The sequence below is a fragment of the Amblyraja radiata genome, chromosome 37 (assembly GCF_010909765.2).
Source record: "Amblyraja radiata isolate CabotCenter1 chromosome 37, sAmbRad1.1.pri, whole genome shotgun sequence".
NCBI lineage: Eukaryota > Metazoa > Chordata > Chondrichthyes > Rajiformes > Rajidae > Amblyraja > Amblyraja radiata.
In genome coordinates, this window is record NC_045992.1 from 7516522 (window position 1) to 7528665 (window position 12144).

Here is a 12144-nt window from a genome sequence, read left to right on the forward strand (position 1 = left end):
AAGGGAGGTCGAAGGTGATCGAAGGAGGTCGTCTTCGCTCTCAACTATTCGGTCCAATTTTCCCGAAGCTAGTTGAAGCTAGTCTTCAACATAGTCGAAGGAGGTCTTCAACATGACATTTTTTCAAACTCTCCTGAACTCTTCTAAACTCACCAATTAGGTTGCCGCAGTGGGACAGCCCCTTAATTTTTCACACAAAGTGGTGGGTGTATGGAACAAGCTGTCAGAGGAGGTAGTTGAGGCAGGGACTATCCCAACATTTAAGAAACAGTTATAGACGCCCATGGATAGGACAGGTTTGGAGGGATATGGACCAAATGCGCGCAGGTGGGGCTGGTGTAGGTGGGACATGTTGGCTGGTGTGGGCAAGTAATGCCAAAGGGCCTGTATCACTGTATGAATCTAAGACTCTAACTGCAACACGGCACGGTGATGCAGTGGTAGAGCTGCTGCCTGACAGCGCTTTTAGCGCCAGAAACCCGGGTTCGATCATGACTACTGGTGCTGTCTGTACAGAGTTTGTACCTTCTCCACTGCCTTCTGTGGCACACAGAGAATTACACAGATTTACAACTCTCCGGGTGAAAATGTTTTTCCTCATCTCAGTCCTAAATGGCCTATCCCTTATTCTTAAACTGTGCGACCCCTGGTTCTGGACTCCCCCAACATCAGGAACATTTTTCCTGCATCTCGCCTGTCCAATTCCTTAATATTTTTATTAGTTTCTATGAGATCCCATCTCATCCTACGAAATTCCAGTGGATGTAATCCCAGTCGATCCATTCTTTCATCATATGTCGCTCTCCCCGCTCCATCTTCGGAGCGGGGAGAGCTGTGGTGGCGCGCGGCTGCAGCCCGACTTCGGAGCTTCGGAGGCTCCAGCCACAGGAACATCGGGAGCTCCAGATCCCTGTTGGGAGACCACTTTTCGGAGCTGTCGCAACGGCAACTTCTCTCGCTGGAATCGCGGGGTTTAAAGGACTCGGAGTCCGGCGCGGCTTAAACAACCAACGGGACTTCCCATCGTCCGCCGGGGGCTTTAACATCGGATCCCCAGTTCACCTCGATGCTACAGTTGGACTGCTGGACCGCGGGAGAAGAACAAAGAGAAGAGACAAGATGCCTTCCAGCACAGTGAGGAGGTGTTGGAGACTCACTGTGATGGATGTTTATGAAAACTGTGTTAAGTGTGTGTCTTGTTTTTTTTTGTAATGTTAAGACTGTAGAAAATGCATTTCGTTCAAACCAAGTTGTTTGAATGACAATAAAAGGCATTCCATTCCCGCCATCCCGCCAACCTGCGTTGCACTCCCAAAACCTTACCTGTGACTTCATCCACGTTCTCCTCAGTGACATGGTCCTTCTGATGCACCCAGTCGCCGTTGCACTTGAAGTAGATCTGTGTGGCTGGGGTGGCCGTACATGCCATCACCACCGGTTTGTTCTTTACGATGTAGGCATCGCTTGGCTCGACCAGGAACCGCGGCAGAGGCTCGGCAGCTGATGATGGAAAGGACTCGGGCAGCATATCTCCATAGTCTGTCCCTGTGGGGTTACAAGGAGAGGGATGGAGATTACCAGAGAGTATCTCACCATAGTTTAACTGAGCGGCATTTAATATACATTACAGGAGATGAGTCACAAGGGCCATCCATTATTCTGAGATAGAGGTAGAAGTTACAGAGAGTTCCAGCATTTAATCAATCAAGTCTGGTGTCATAACAAGTGCACAGCATATTTTCTCCAGCCTAATGTGTTTACAGTGTCTTTCAGTTCCGATAATGGAAAAAAATGGTTTCGTTTAGCTCTCTGCCAACGAGGGCCAAATGCCCTTTCCTACTCCCGGTATTCGCAGTCAGTCATCCCCCACCTCAGCTGACACAGGCTTCAAGATGGATTATTTCTGCACCTTGGAGGCTGCCAAACTGAGGAAAATTAACCATCCCGAGAGTTGTCACGTCAACCATATGCGCTGCCCTCCCGGCCTGCTCTCATGTTTCCTCTCACTCCCTCCTTCCACCCCAAAGGCGGTCACAGTGTGTCATTACCTGCACCGTCGACAGTAGCTGCACGCCTGTCAGCTAAAGCGTGCTTGCTTGTCAACAGCGCTGTTTGTCTTTCCACTACAGCTCGGCCCGTGTGAAACACTGTCTCCTATCATTCTTTCCCGAGATTCAGATAGAGCTGTGGCAGCAATGAGAGCAGATTAACTGCAGGTCTCTCTCTCTCTCTCTCTCTCTCCGCACAGCTTTCAAATTGCACAAATAAGATGCCTTTTCAATCCTCTCAGTAATGTTCCTTACCCCTGTTTCTCTGAAGTGGGCACATCTTCATGGTATGAGAAATGCACACACACACGTGGATACATGCACACACACACACGTGGATACATGCACACACACACACGTGGATGCACACCTACGCACACACACACATGTGGATGCACACATACACACTGCATACACCCACATGCATATGCATACACACACACTGCAAACACACACATATGCATACACACACTGCATACACACACATGTGCACACACACACACTGCACACACACATGTGCACACACACACACTGCATACACGCACATGTGCGTGCACACAGCATACACACACATAGCATACACACACATGTGCACACACACTGCGTACATACACGTGCATATGCATACACACACATGTGCACACACACACACTGCATAAACACACATGTGCACACCACACACACACACACACACACACACACACACACACACACACACACACACACACACACACACACACAGCCACTCACCAACTGAAAAGAATGATGGAATAAAAAAGAACTGCAGATGCTGGTTTACACCGAAGATGGAAACAAAATGCTGGAATAACTCAGCGGGTCAGGCAGCATCTCTGGTGAAAATGGATCCGTGACGTCTCGGGTCGGGACTCTTCTTCAGACTGAAAAGTCTAACGAAGGTTCTCAATCCGAAACGTCACACTTGGTAGTAAAAGTTCATCGTATGCAAAGCATACTTAATCAATATCCCTCTCATAACTAAAATGAAAAAATGATTGGGATAGGGGTGGGAGGCAGAAACAGTACTCCAGCATTTAGTGTCTCTATCTGAGAAGACCATCTAGCTAACATTGAAGTTCAAATCGAGAGAACACTGCTCCGTCGTATGACCCCATTGGTGCAGGGGGGAGGCCATGAATCAGTCATTTAGTCTTTTTTCCACTTTATTTGCCCTCTTCACCATGGAGTTTGGTTGCCTTGATGTGTTGGTTTTAGCCGGCGTGGACCCGGTGGGCTAAAGGGCCAGTTTCTGAGCTGTATCTCTAACCTAATGTCCACTTAGTGCTTGCCTCTGTTCCACCATTCAACAAGATCACGAAACCCCTCAATGTACCGAAAAGCCACCCATCACTGTTTATCTGCAAAGTGCTCTCGAAAGAGCATTGATGTCAAGAATGAAATCAGGACTATCCAATTCCTTGTCGGCCTCCCGCCCCTACTGTGATCAGTTTTTCATTTTAGTTATGAGAGGGACATTGATTAATCATGTTTTCGACATGATGATCTTTTACTACAAAGAGCAGCCAACTCCAAATGCCAAGACAATGGCCTAACATTAAATGTAATTATTCAGAACCTGATTTTCATTGAAAGAAATTATTATGAGGGTCATACTATTTTCATACCATGTTACTGCATTCATCATTTCACTGGTGGACCCAATGGTGGGAAATCTTCTCTGTGTGATGGACTGGGCTATATCTACAACTCTGCAATTTCTTACAATCTTGGGCAGTGGATTCCCAAAGCAAGCTGTAGGAGTTTGTTAGAGTCATTGGAGACATGCCAAATTTCCTCAGTCTCCTCAGGAAGGAGAGGCATCGGTGTGTTTTCTTGTCTGTCCCATCTAAACGAATGGTCCTCAAAAGATCACTGCTAAGATTAACGCCAAGAACTCAAAGCTTTGCGCTAATCTAACCAGCAATCTGACAGCCAATTCAGGTGCAACTTAATCCGAAGAAGCTTCCCAATCTGAAATGTCCACTTGCTTCCACAGATGCTACTGGACTCGCCGAGTTCTTCCAGCACTTTGTTCCTTTAACTCAAGATTCCTGCATCTGCAGTCTCTTGTGGATACAGAACTCAGCTCTGAATACTACTGTAATACCTAAGGTGCTGGACCATGCATCTGGCAAACACTGGCCTGCAAGGAAAACCAAGGTTTCAAACATAAACACGAAGCAGTAATTCTCTCCTACAGCCAGATGCCTTGGATATTGGTAAAGAAATGTTGCTCCAACTGTTTGAAAGCTTGGCTCCTTACCAAGGTGAACAAAGATAAATAAAGAGGTTGTGTTGGTCTGTGGAATAAAACACACGCATACAAACTAAAGTTAATTTTCCATAGCTAGAGCTGAACAGAAATTGACTAGTTGGCTATGAACAATAAAACAAAAAATGACTGTGGCATTATATGCCCTTTAACTTTTGTTCTGCTTGCGTTTAGTGTGTGATTCATCTCATCGAGAGGTTTCACAGTACAGGTTGAACATTGATTCTCACTGTACCTCGGTACACATGAAAAGAATAAACACAAATATGAACCATAACCAAAACCATTTCCAATGATGGCAGGTTTCAGTGTCCAGCGAGGAAACTGGAGCACCCGGAGAAAACCCACGCGGTCCCGGGGAGAACGTACAAACCCGCAGTCAGGATCGAATCTGGATCTGTGGTGAGGGGGAGGGAGAGGGGAGAGGGGTTGAGGGGGGTGGGTGTGAGGGAGGGAATGTGGAGGGTGAAATGATAGGGAGGGAGGGAGGGGGAGTGAGTGAATGAGGGAGGTAGAGGAGGGAGAGAGAGGTGCAAATGTAGGGGGGAGTGCGGAGGTGAGTGAGAGAGGGAGAAAAGGAGAGATAAAGAAGCTGAGGGAAGGAGGGGGGGAGTGAGTGAATGAGGGAGGTAGAGGAGGGAGAGAGAGGTGCAAATGTAGGGGGGAGTGCGGAGGTGAGTGAGAGAGGGAGAAAAGGAGAGATAAAGAAGCTGAGGGAAGGAGGGGGAGAGGGAGTGAATGAAGGGAGGGGGAAAATAGAGGGGGTTGAAACCAGGGGTGTAAATATGAGGGGGGGGTGAATGAGGAAGGTGGAGGGGGTTGGTGTGAGGGAGGGGGAAGGGAGAGAGAGAGTGGCAGTAACTCTACCGATGTGCCACAGTGCCGCACAGATCTGTAATTAGATCTGTAGGTGACCTTGACCTTCTGGCCTTGGGATCTCTGTGATCGATCTACAGGGAGGATGAAGGAACAGGGAGTTGTCCAACTACATACTGGAACACAGTTGAACAGCTTCACTGGGGCAGCAGTTGCCCAGCTTTGACTTGGCACAAGCAGAAAAAGCCTCAACGTGTTCACAGGAACACAACAACGTGCCAGGACAATCTGCATGTGTAAGAAAGGGAGCATTTATTACATGGCGCGGGGCCTTCGTAATAAACATCTACCACGTTCCCAACTCGTAAATCAGGAACGGAAAGATGTCAGGGCATTCCCCAGAGCTCTGACACAGAAGAGGCAGTGTAACGCTGCGCGGAGAAATCGCACTCTTGCTGGGAGGGAGTCCACGTGCGAGATGTGTGGTGCGTTCGGCAGGACGTTTCACACAGGCACTTGTGTACGGGTGGTCCGTGGAGCCTGGATTTTTCGCAGGGAGGAAAGGCTCGACAAGCAGGCTTAGGGGTGGTTGGGAGCGGAAGTTATAAAAGTGCATCTGTCTTGAAGGAAGGCGAGTAAGTCCTTGCAGACAAGAACAAGCTACCGAGTGAAACCCAATAGGTTGCTGCAGTCGGATTATGACGACAGAGGGGCAGTTTGGAAAAACGAAACCTCGTTCATTACTAGGCAAAAATGCTGGAGAAACTCAGCGGGTGAGGCAACATCTTTGGGGCGAAGGAACGCCTCGTTCAATACTGATCACTTCCCAACACACACATACCACACGTACACACGCGACACCCATACAGACATTCATATGTACCCAATGAACACTCACATACATGCACATACACACAACGCACTCACACACACTGTTAAACACACACACACCCAAGATAGACACTAAAAGCTGGAGTAAACGGCCTGTCCCATTTGGGTGTCATTTGCAAGTCACGCAGGTGGCGCAGAGATTGTGTGAATCCCAAAATCCTGGGGCGCCGTGCATGACCGCACGTCACTGCTTACGTCACCACGCACCATGCGCACGTAATGCACGCCATGCGCGTGTCATGCGTCATGACGCTTTAATGATGTCGTGTAAATGGCGCGTAAATGACGCCCAAGTGGGATAGGCCCTTAACTCAGCGGGACAGGCAGCATCTCTGGAGAGAAGGAATGGATGACGTTCCGGGTTGAGGCCCTTCTTCCGACGTGAAACGCCACCTATTCTTTCTCCCCAGAGATGCTGCCCGTCCCGCTGAGTTACTCCAGCTTTTAGTGTCTATCTTCGGTTTAAACCAGCATCTGCAGTTCCTTCTTGTACACACACGCGCACTCACCTACAGACCCATTACATACCAGAATGCCCACACTCAATACACACACACACCGAACACTCACCCACATATCAACACACACCTACCAACTCCACACGATTACACATGCTCATAGACAAACTATCCAGCACCCACCCACATACAAACACACATACATATGCTACTTCCCAACAGACACAACCGGTCAGATTTATAAAGATACAACTGAAGACAATTGAACACAATTCAGTCGCTGGTACCTGTCGCTGGTTCACGTTGGTTGTCGCCAATGGAATTTACCGAAGTCAGCGCCCGGCGACAACCAACGTCACCTGGCGTATTCCTGGCGACAACCTACGACAACATACGATAACCCACGTCGGGAGAAGACAGGCAACGTCAAGCCCACTGTCGCCGAAAGGTTTTGAACATTTCAAAATCCAGCAGCAACAAGAAAAATGTCCCGGCACTTGAGGAGACAACAAACGGCAATACAGGTGTCACCCCGCGACCATGTGGCCACAGCCTCATTTCCGCCTGTCGCCGAAAAAAATCGCCTAAGTGGGACAGGCCCTTTAAGATGACAGAATCAGGCAGGAGAGAAGGACAAATGTTGTTACATAGTCAGTTATCACGAGTTGAAATACACTGTGGCAAACCTAGATTCGATAAAAGAGGAAGGAAACAGATTCAACAACTTTCAAATGGGAATTGGATAAGAATTTTTTTAAATATATTTTCATAATACATTTTATGTACAACTTCTTTTTTTTTTTGTTACATTGAAAAAAGATTAGAATAAGAAAAAGAAGTTAGATAGTAAAGGATAGAAAGGATAAGAATTTTAAGGGGAAAAAAAGTTGTATGGGAAATAAACAACGATCGTGAATCCAATTGGATATCTCCTTGCTAGATGGGCTAATCGGCCTGTTTTCCTCTCTCATTTCATGTGATAGGAGCAGAATTAGGCCATTCGGCCCATCGTCCACTCCCCCCGTTCAATCATGGCTGATCTAACTCTCCCCCTCAACCCCATTCTCCTGCCTTCCCCCCATAACCCCTGACACTCACTCTAATCACAAATCTAATCTATCTCTGCATTAAAAATATCCACTGACTTGGCCTCCGCAGCCTTCAGTGGCAAAGAATTCCACAAATTCACCACCCTCTGACTGAAGGAATCCCTCCTCATCTCCTTCCTGAAGGAACATCCTTTTATTCTCCTTCTATTGCAATGCACATAGAACCCATGGTTAATGTCACAGGCCCCACCAGTGAATGGAGAGTCTAATGAGCCAGATGCCATTTCAATGTGTTCAAGAAGGAACTGCAGATGCTGGAAGATCGAAGGTACACAAAAATGCTGGAGAAACTCAGCGGGTGCAGCAGCATCTATGGAGAGAAGGAAATAGGCGACGTTTCGGGCCGAACCCCTTCTTCAGACTGATGGGGGGTGGGGGGGAGAAGGAAGGAAAAGGGGAGGAGGAGGAGGAGCCCGAGGGCGGGCAGATGGGAGGGTGGGAGGAGACAGATAGAGGGTTAAGGAAGGGGAGGAGACAGCAAGGGCTAGCAAAATTGGGAGAATTCAATGTTAATGCCATCCGGACGCAAGGTCCCCAGACGGAATATGAGGTGCTGTTCCTCCAATTTCCGCTGTTGCTCACTCTGGCAATGGAGGAGACCCAGGACAGAGAGGTCGGATTGGGAATGGGAGGGGGAGTTGAAGTGCTGAGCCACCAGGAGTTCAGGTAGGTTATTGCGGACTGAGCGGAGGTGTTCGGCGAAACGATCGCCCAACCTCCGTTTAGTCTCACCGACATAGATCAGCTGACATCTAGAGCAGCGGATGCAGTAGATGAGGTTGGAGGAGATACAGGTGAACCTTTGTCGCACCTGGAGCGACTGCTTGGGTCCTTGAATGGAGTCGAGAGGGGAGGTGAAGGGACAGGTGTTGCATTTCTTGCGGTTGCAACGGAAAGTGCCCGGGGAGGGGGTGGTGCGGGAGGGAAGGGAAGAATTGACGAGGGAGTTGCGGAGGGAGCGGTCTTTGCGGAAGGCAGACATGGGGGGAGATGGGAAGATGTGGCGAGTGGTGGGGTCACGTTGGAGGTGGCGGAAATGGCGGAGGATTATGTGTGGGTGAAAGGTGAGGACCAGAGGGACTCTGCCCTTGTTGCGAGTGCGGGGATGGGGAGAGAGAGCAGTGTTACGGGGTATGGATGAGACCCTGGTGTGAGCTTCATCTATGGTGGCGGAGGGGAATCCCCGTTCCCTGAAGAACGAGGACATTTCCGATGCCCTGGTATGGAATGTCTCATCCTGGATGAACACATTGAAATGTCATCTGGCTCATTAGAATCTCCAGCAATTTTGTGTACCTTCGATCTTCCAGCACTTCAACTCCCCCTCCCATTCCCAATCCGACCTCTCTGTCCTGGGTCTCCTCCATTGCCAGAGTGAGCAACAGCGGAAATTGGAGGAACAGCACCTCATATTCCGTCTGGGGACCTTGCGTCCGGATGGCATTAACATTGAATTCTCCCAATTTTGCTAGCCCTTGCTGTCTCCTCCCCTTCCTTAACCCTCTAGCTGTCTCCTCCCACCCTCCCATCCGCCCGCCCTCGGGCTCCTCCTCCTCCTCCCCTTTTCCTTCCTTCTCCCCCCCACTCCCCATCAGTCTGAAGAAGGGTTTCGGCCCGAAACGTCGCCTATTTCCTTCGCTCCATAGATGCTGCTGCACCCGCTGAGTTTCTGCAGCAATTTTGTGTACCTGCCATTTCAATGTGACTTGTTACTGGGCCTTGGTTACAGGAAGTCAATTAATTGCCAGGTTCTTTGTCAATTGGATTAGAGCTCATGAATAAATGAAGGAACGATCGATCATCCATCCTATTTAAGTGGCAGGAGAGGTTCTGCTAACAAGTCTCAGAATATTGACAGGTGATGAGGTTCAGGACATCAGAATTGTGTCCTGGAGCAGACAACCTCTCGAGTAACACCTCTCCTCATTCACTTGCTCATTAGGAGATGCTGGAAATGCTCCTCAGTGGGAAGAGAAACAGGGCTAACGTTCTCTAACTCTTTCCATTCACTCATACATTCATAAGTGATAGGAGCAGAATTGGGCTGGGTGGGAGATTGCAACCTTCATGTGGTCCGCCCTGTTTCGACGAATGCAATCAACCTGGCGTGCACAATCAAACGAGATCAAATAGGACAAGTTGTTCCACAACTTTAGACTGTGCACGCCATACGCAAGAAGAAGGAGCAGAATTAGGCCATTCGGCCCATCAAGTCTACTCTGCCATTCAATCATGGATGATCTATCTTTCCCTCTTAACCCCATTCTCCAGCCTTCTCCTCATAACCCCTGACACCCGTACTAATTAAGAATCTATCTATCCTTGCCTTAAAAATATCCACTGATTTGTCCTCCACAGCCTTCTGTGGCAAAGAATTCCACAGATTCGCCACATGACTAAATCAATTCCTCCTTATCTCCTTCCGAAAGGGACATCTTCATTCTGAGGCTAATGGGCTCTGGCCCTCGACTCTCCCACTAGTGGAAACATCCTCTCCACATCCACTCTATCCAGACCTTTCGATATTCGGGAAGTTTCAATGACCAGATAACCTGGTTTGCAGCTTGTCCTCATGGTCACCCTGGTTTCAGCCCATCTGTATAATCCCCCTCACCTCCTCCCCCTCACCTCCACCCCACCCCTCACTGCCTCCCCCACCCTCCCTGCAGCTTTTCAACCCTTTGTTCTCTCTTGATGTTGATGAAGGGTCTCCAGCCTGAAACATTGATTCTGATTCTTTTCCCACATTTTTGCTGACCTGTTGTGTATTTCCAGCATGTGCTGTATTTTTGCTTCAGATTCCCAGCATGTGCAGTTCTTTTGATTTTCCCAGGCTTCACACTGGTGTTATTTCATACAGCGTCTGGTGATCACATTAAGTTACAATTCCTCTGTTGCTTTATACTAACAACCTGTTTTCATCCAACTAGCTTTCGCTGTTTTCTTAGGAATGCCAGTCGTTGAGGGGAGACGAGAGAATTATCAGAGGCATAGATAGGGTAGACAGTCTGAACCTAGTTCCCAGGATGGATATGCCAAAGATTGGAGGGCAGAGTTTAGAGGTGAGTGGGACTAAGTTTAAAGGAGATATACGCTACACATTTTGTTTTAAACATAGATGAAGTTGTGTGGCCAGAACGAGCTGCCAATGGTAGTGGTGGAGGCAGATACACTGCCTCTATCCTGCTCTTGCATACAGGGTGGCACGGTGGCGCAGCAGTAGAGTTGCTGCTTTATAGCCCCAGAGACGCAGGTTCGATCCCGACTACGGGTGCTGTCTGTACGGAGTTTGAACGTTCTCCCTGTGACCTGCGTGGGTTTTCACCGGGTGCTCCAGTTCCCTCCCACACTCCAAAGACATACAGGTTTGTCGGTTAACTGGTTTGGTAAAATTGTAAATTGTCCCTTGTGCATGTGGGATAGTGTTAGTGTGCGGTGATCGCTGATTGGCGCGGATGTGGACCGAAGGGCCTGTTACTGCACTGTATCTCCAAATTAAACTAAACAATGGTGGTGATTAAGAGGCTTTTAGGCAGGCACATAGTTCTGCAGAGAATTGAGGATGCACATGCAGGATTAGTTCATCTTGGCATCATGTTCGGCACCGACATTGAGGGCCAAACGGCCTGTTCCTGTGTTGTGCTGTTCGATGTCTATGTTTATGTCTACTGTATCTACCCAGTTTCCATGTAACATTTCCAGAGTGCATCTCAGTCAGAAACTGATTCCAAGTTGACCTTGTCGGGGCAGAACCAATTCAGGCTGGTTTACAGTAATCTTTCCTGACTGTGATAATATCAAGGTTATTGTTCGGTCAATGTCAGAATCAATTCAAATCTATCACAACCTGAACATGGAAAAGGAACTAACATCCAAGTAAAGAGGAATGCATTACTTATTCACACACCCCTGAACTACTGCATCTCTCTATTTCAATGAACCTTGGACTGAGCACGGAAATGGACAGCCGCTCTGTTTAAATGGTTTATGCCGGTGTTTACATCCTACTTTAATTCACCCTATCAGCTCAACCATTCCCATGAGAGCGGTCGACATTATCTGAATAACAATGTTGCTCCTGAAATGCTTTTCAAATTTAGCAGTGGCTATTTTATGGAGACTTAAGGGGCTGTCCCACTTGGGCGACCTAATTGGCAAGTTTAGAAGAGTTTGAAAAAATGACATGTAGAAGACATCCTTCGACTATGTAGAAGACTAGCTATGATTAGCTACGATTAACTTCGCAAAAATTGGACACCGAATAGTGGAGAGTGAAGCCGATCTCCTTCGACCTCCCTTCGACTATGATGAAGACTGTCTACGACTACCTTCGACTACCCTCGATTAGCTACGACTAACATGCCAACCTACTACAACTAAACCTACGAGTAAAAAAAGTATCTATTTTTTCCATAGCAACCTTTTTTTACTCGCAGGCATATTTTAAAGATATTGAAAAAAACGCCGCGACCTAGCTGAGGCCTCAAGTACGCGGAGACCACTCTCAAGCATGAAGGAGAGTTTCGAAGACC

General features: G+C 48.1%; 1 protein-coding gene across 2 annotated transcripts in view; it reads right to left on the reverse strand.

Moving 5' to 3' along the window:
* unc5b (unc-5 netrin receptor B) overlaps nucleotides 1–12144 on the reverse strand; it is a 208431-nt gene that overhangs the window by 63083 nt on the left and 133204 nt on the right. For both annotated transcript variants that reach the window (XM_033012686.1, XM_033012685.1), the window contains exon 2: nucleotides 1324–1545. In XM_033012686.1, the coding sequence (XP_032868577.1) occupies nucleotides 1324–1545 (222 nt within the window). The remainder of the gene's footprint in view (nucleotides 1–1323; nucleotides 1546–12144) is intronic.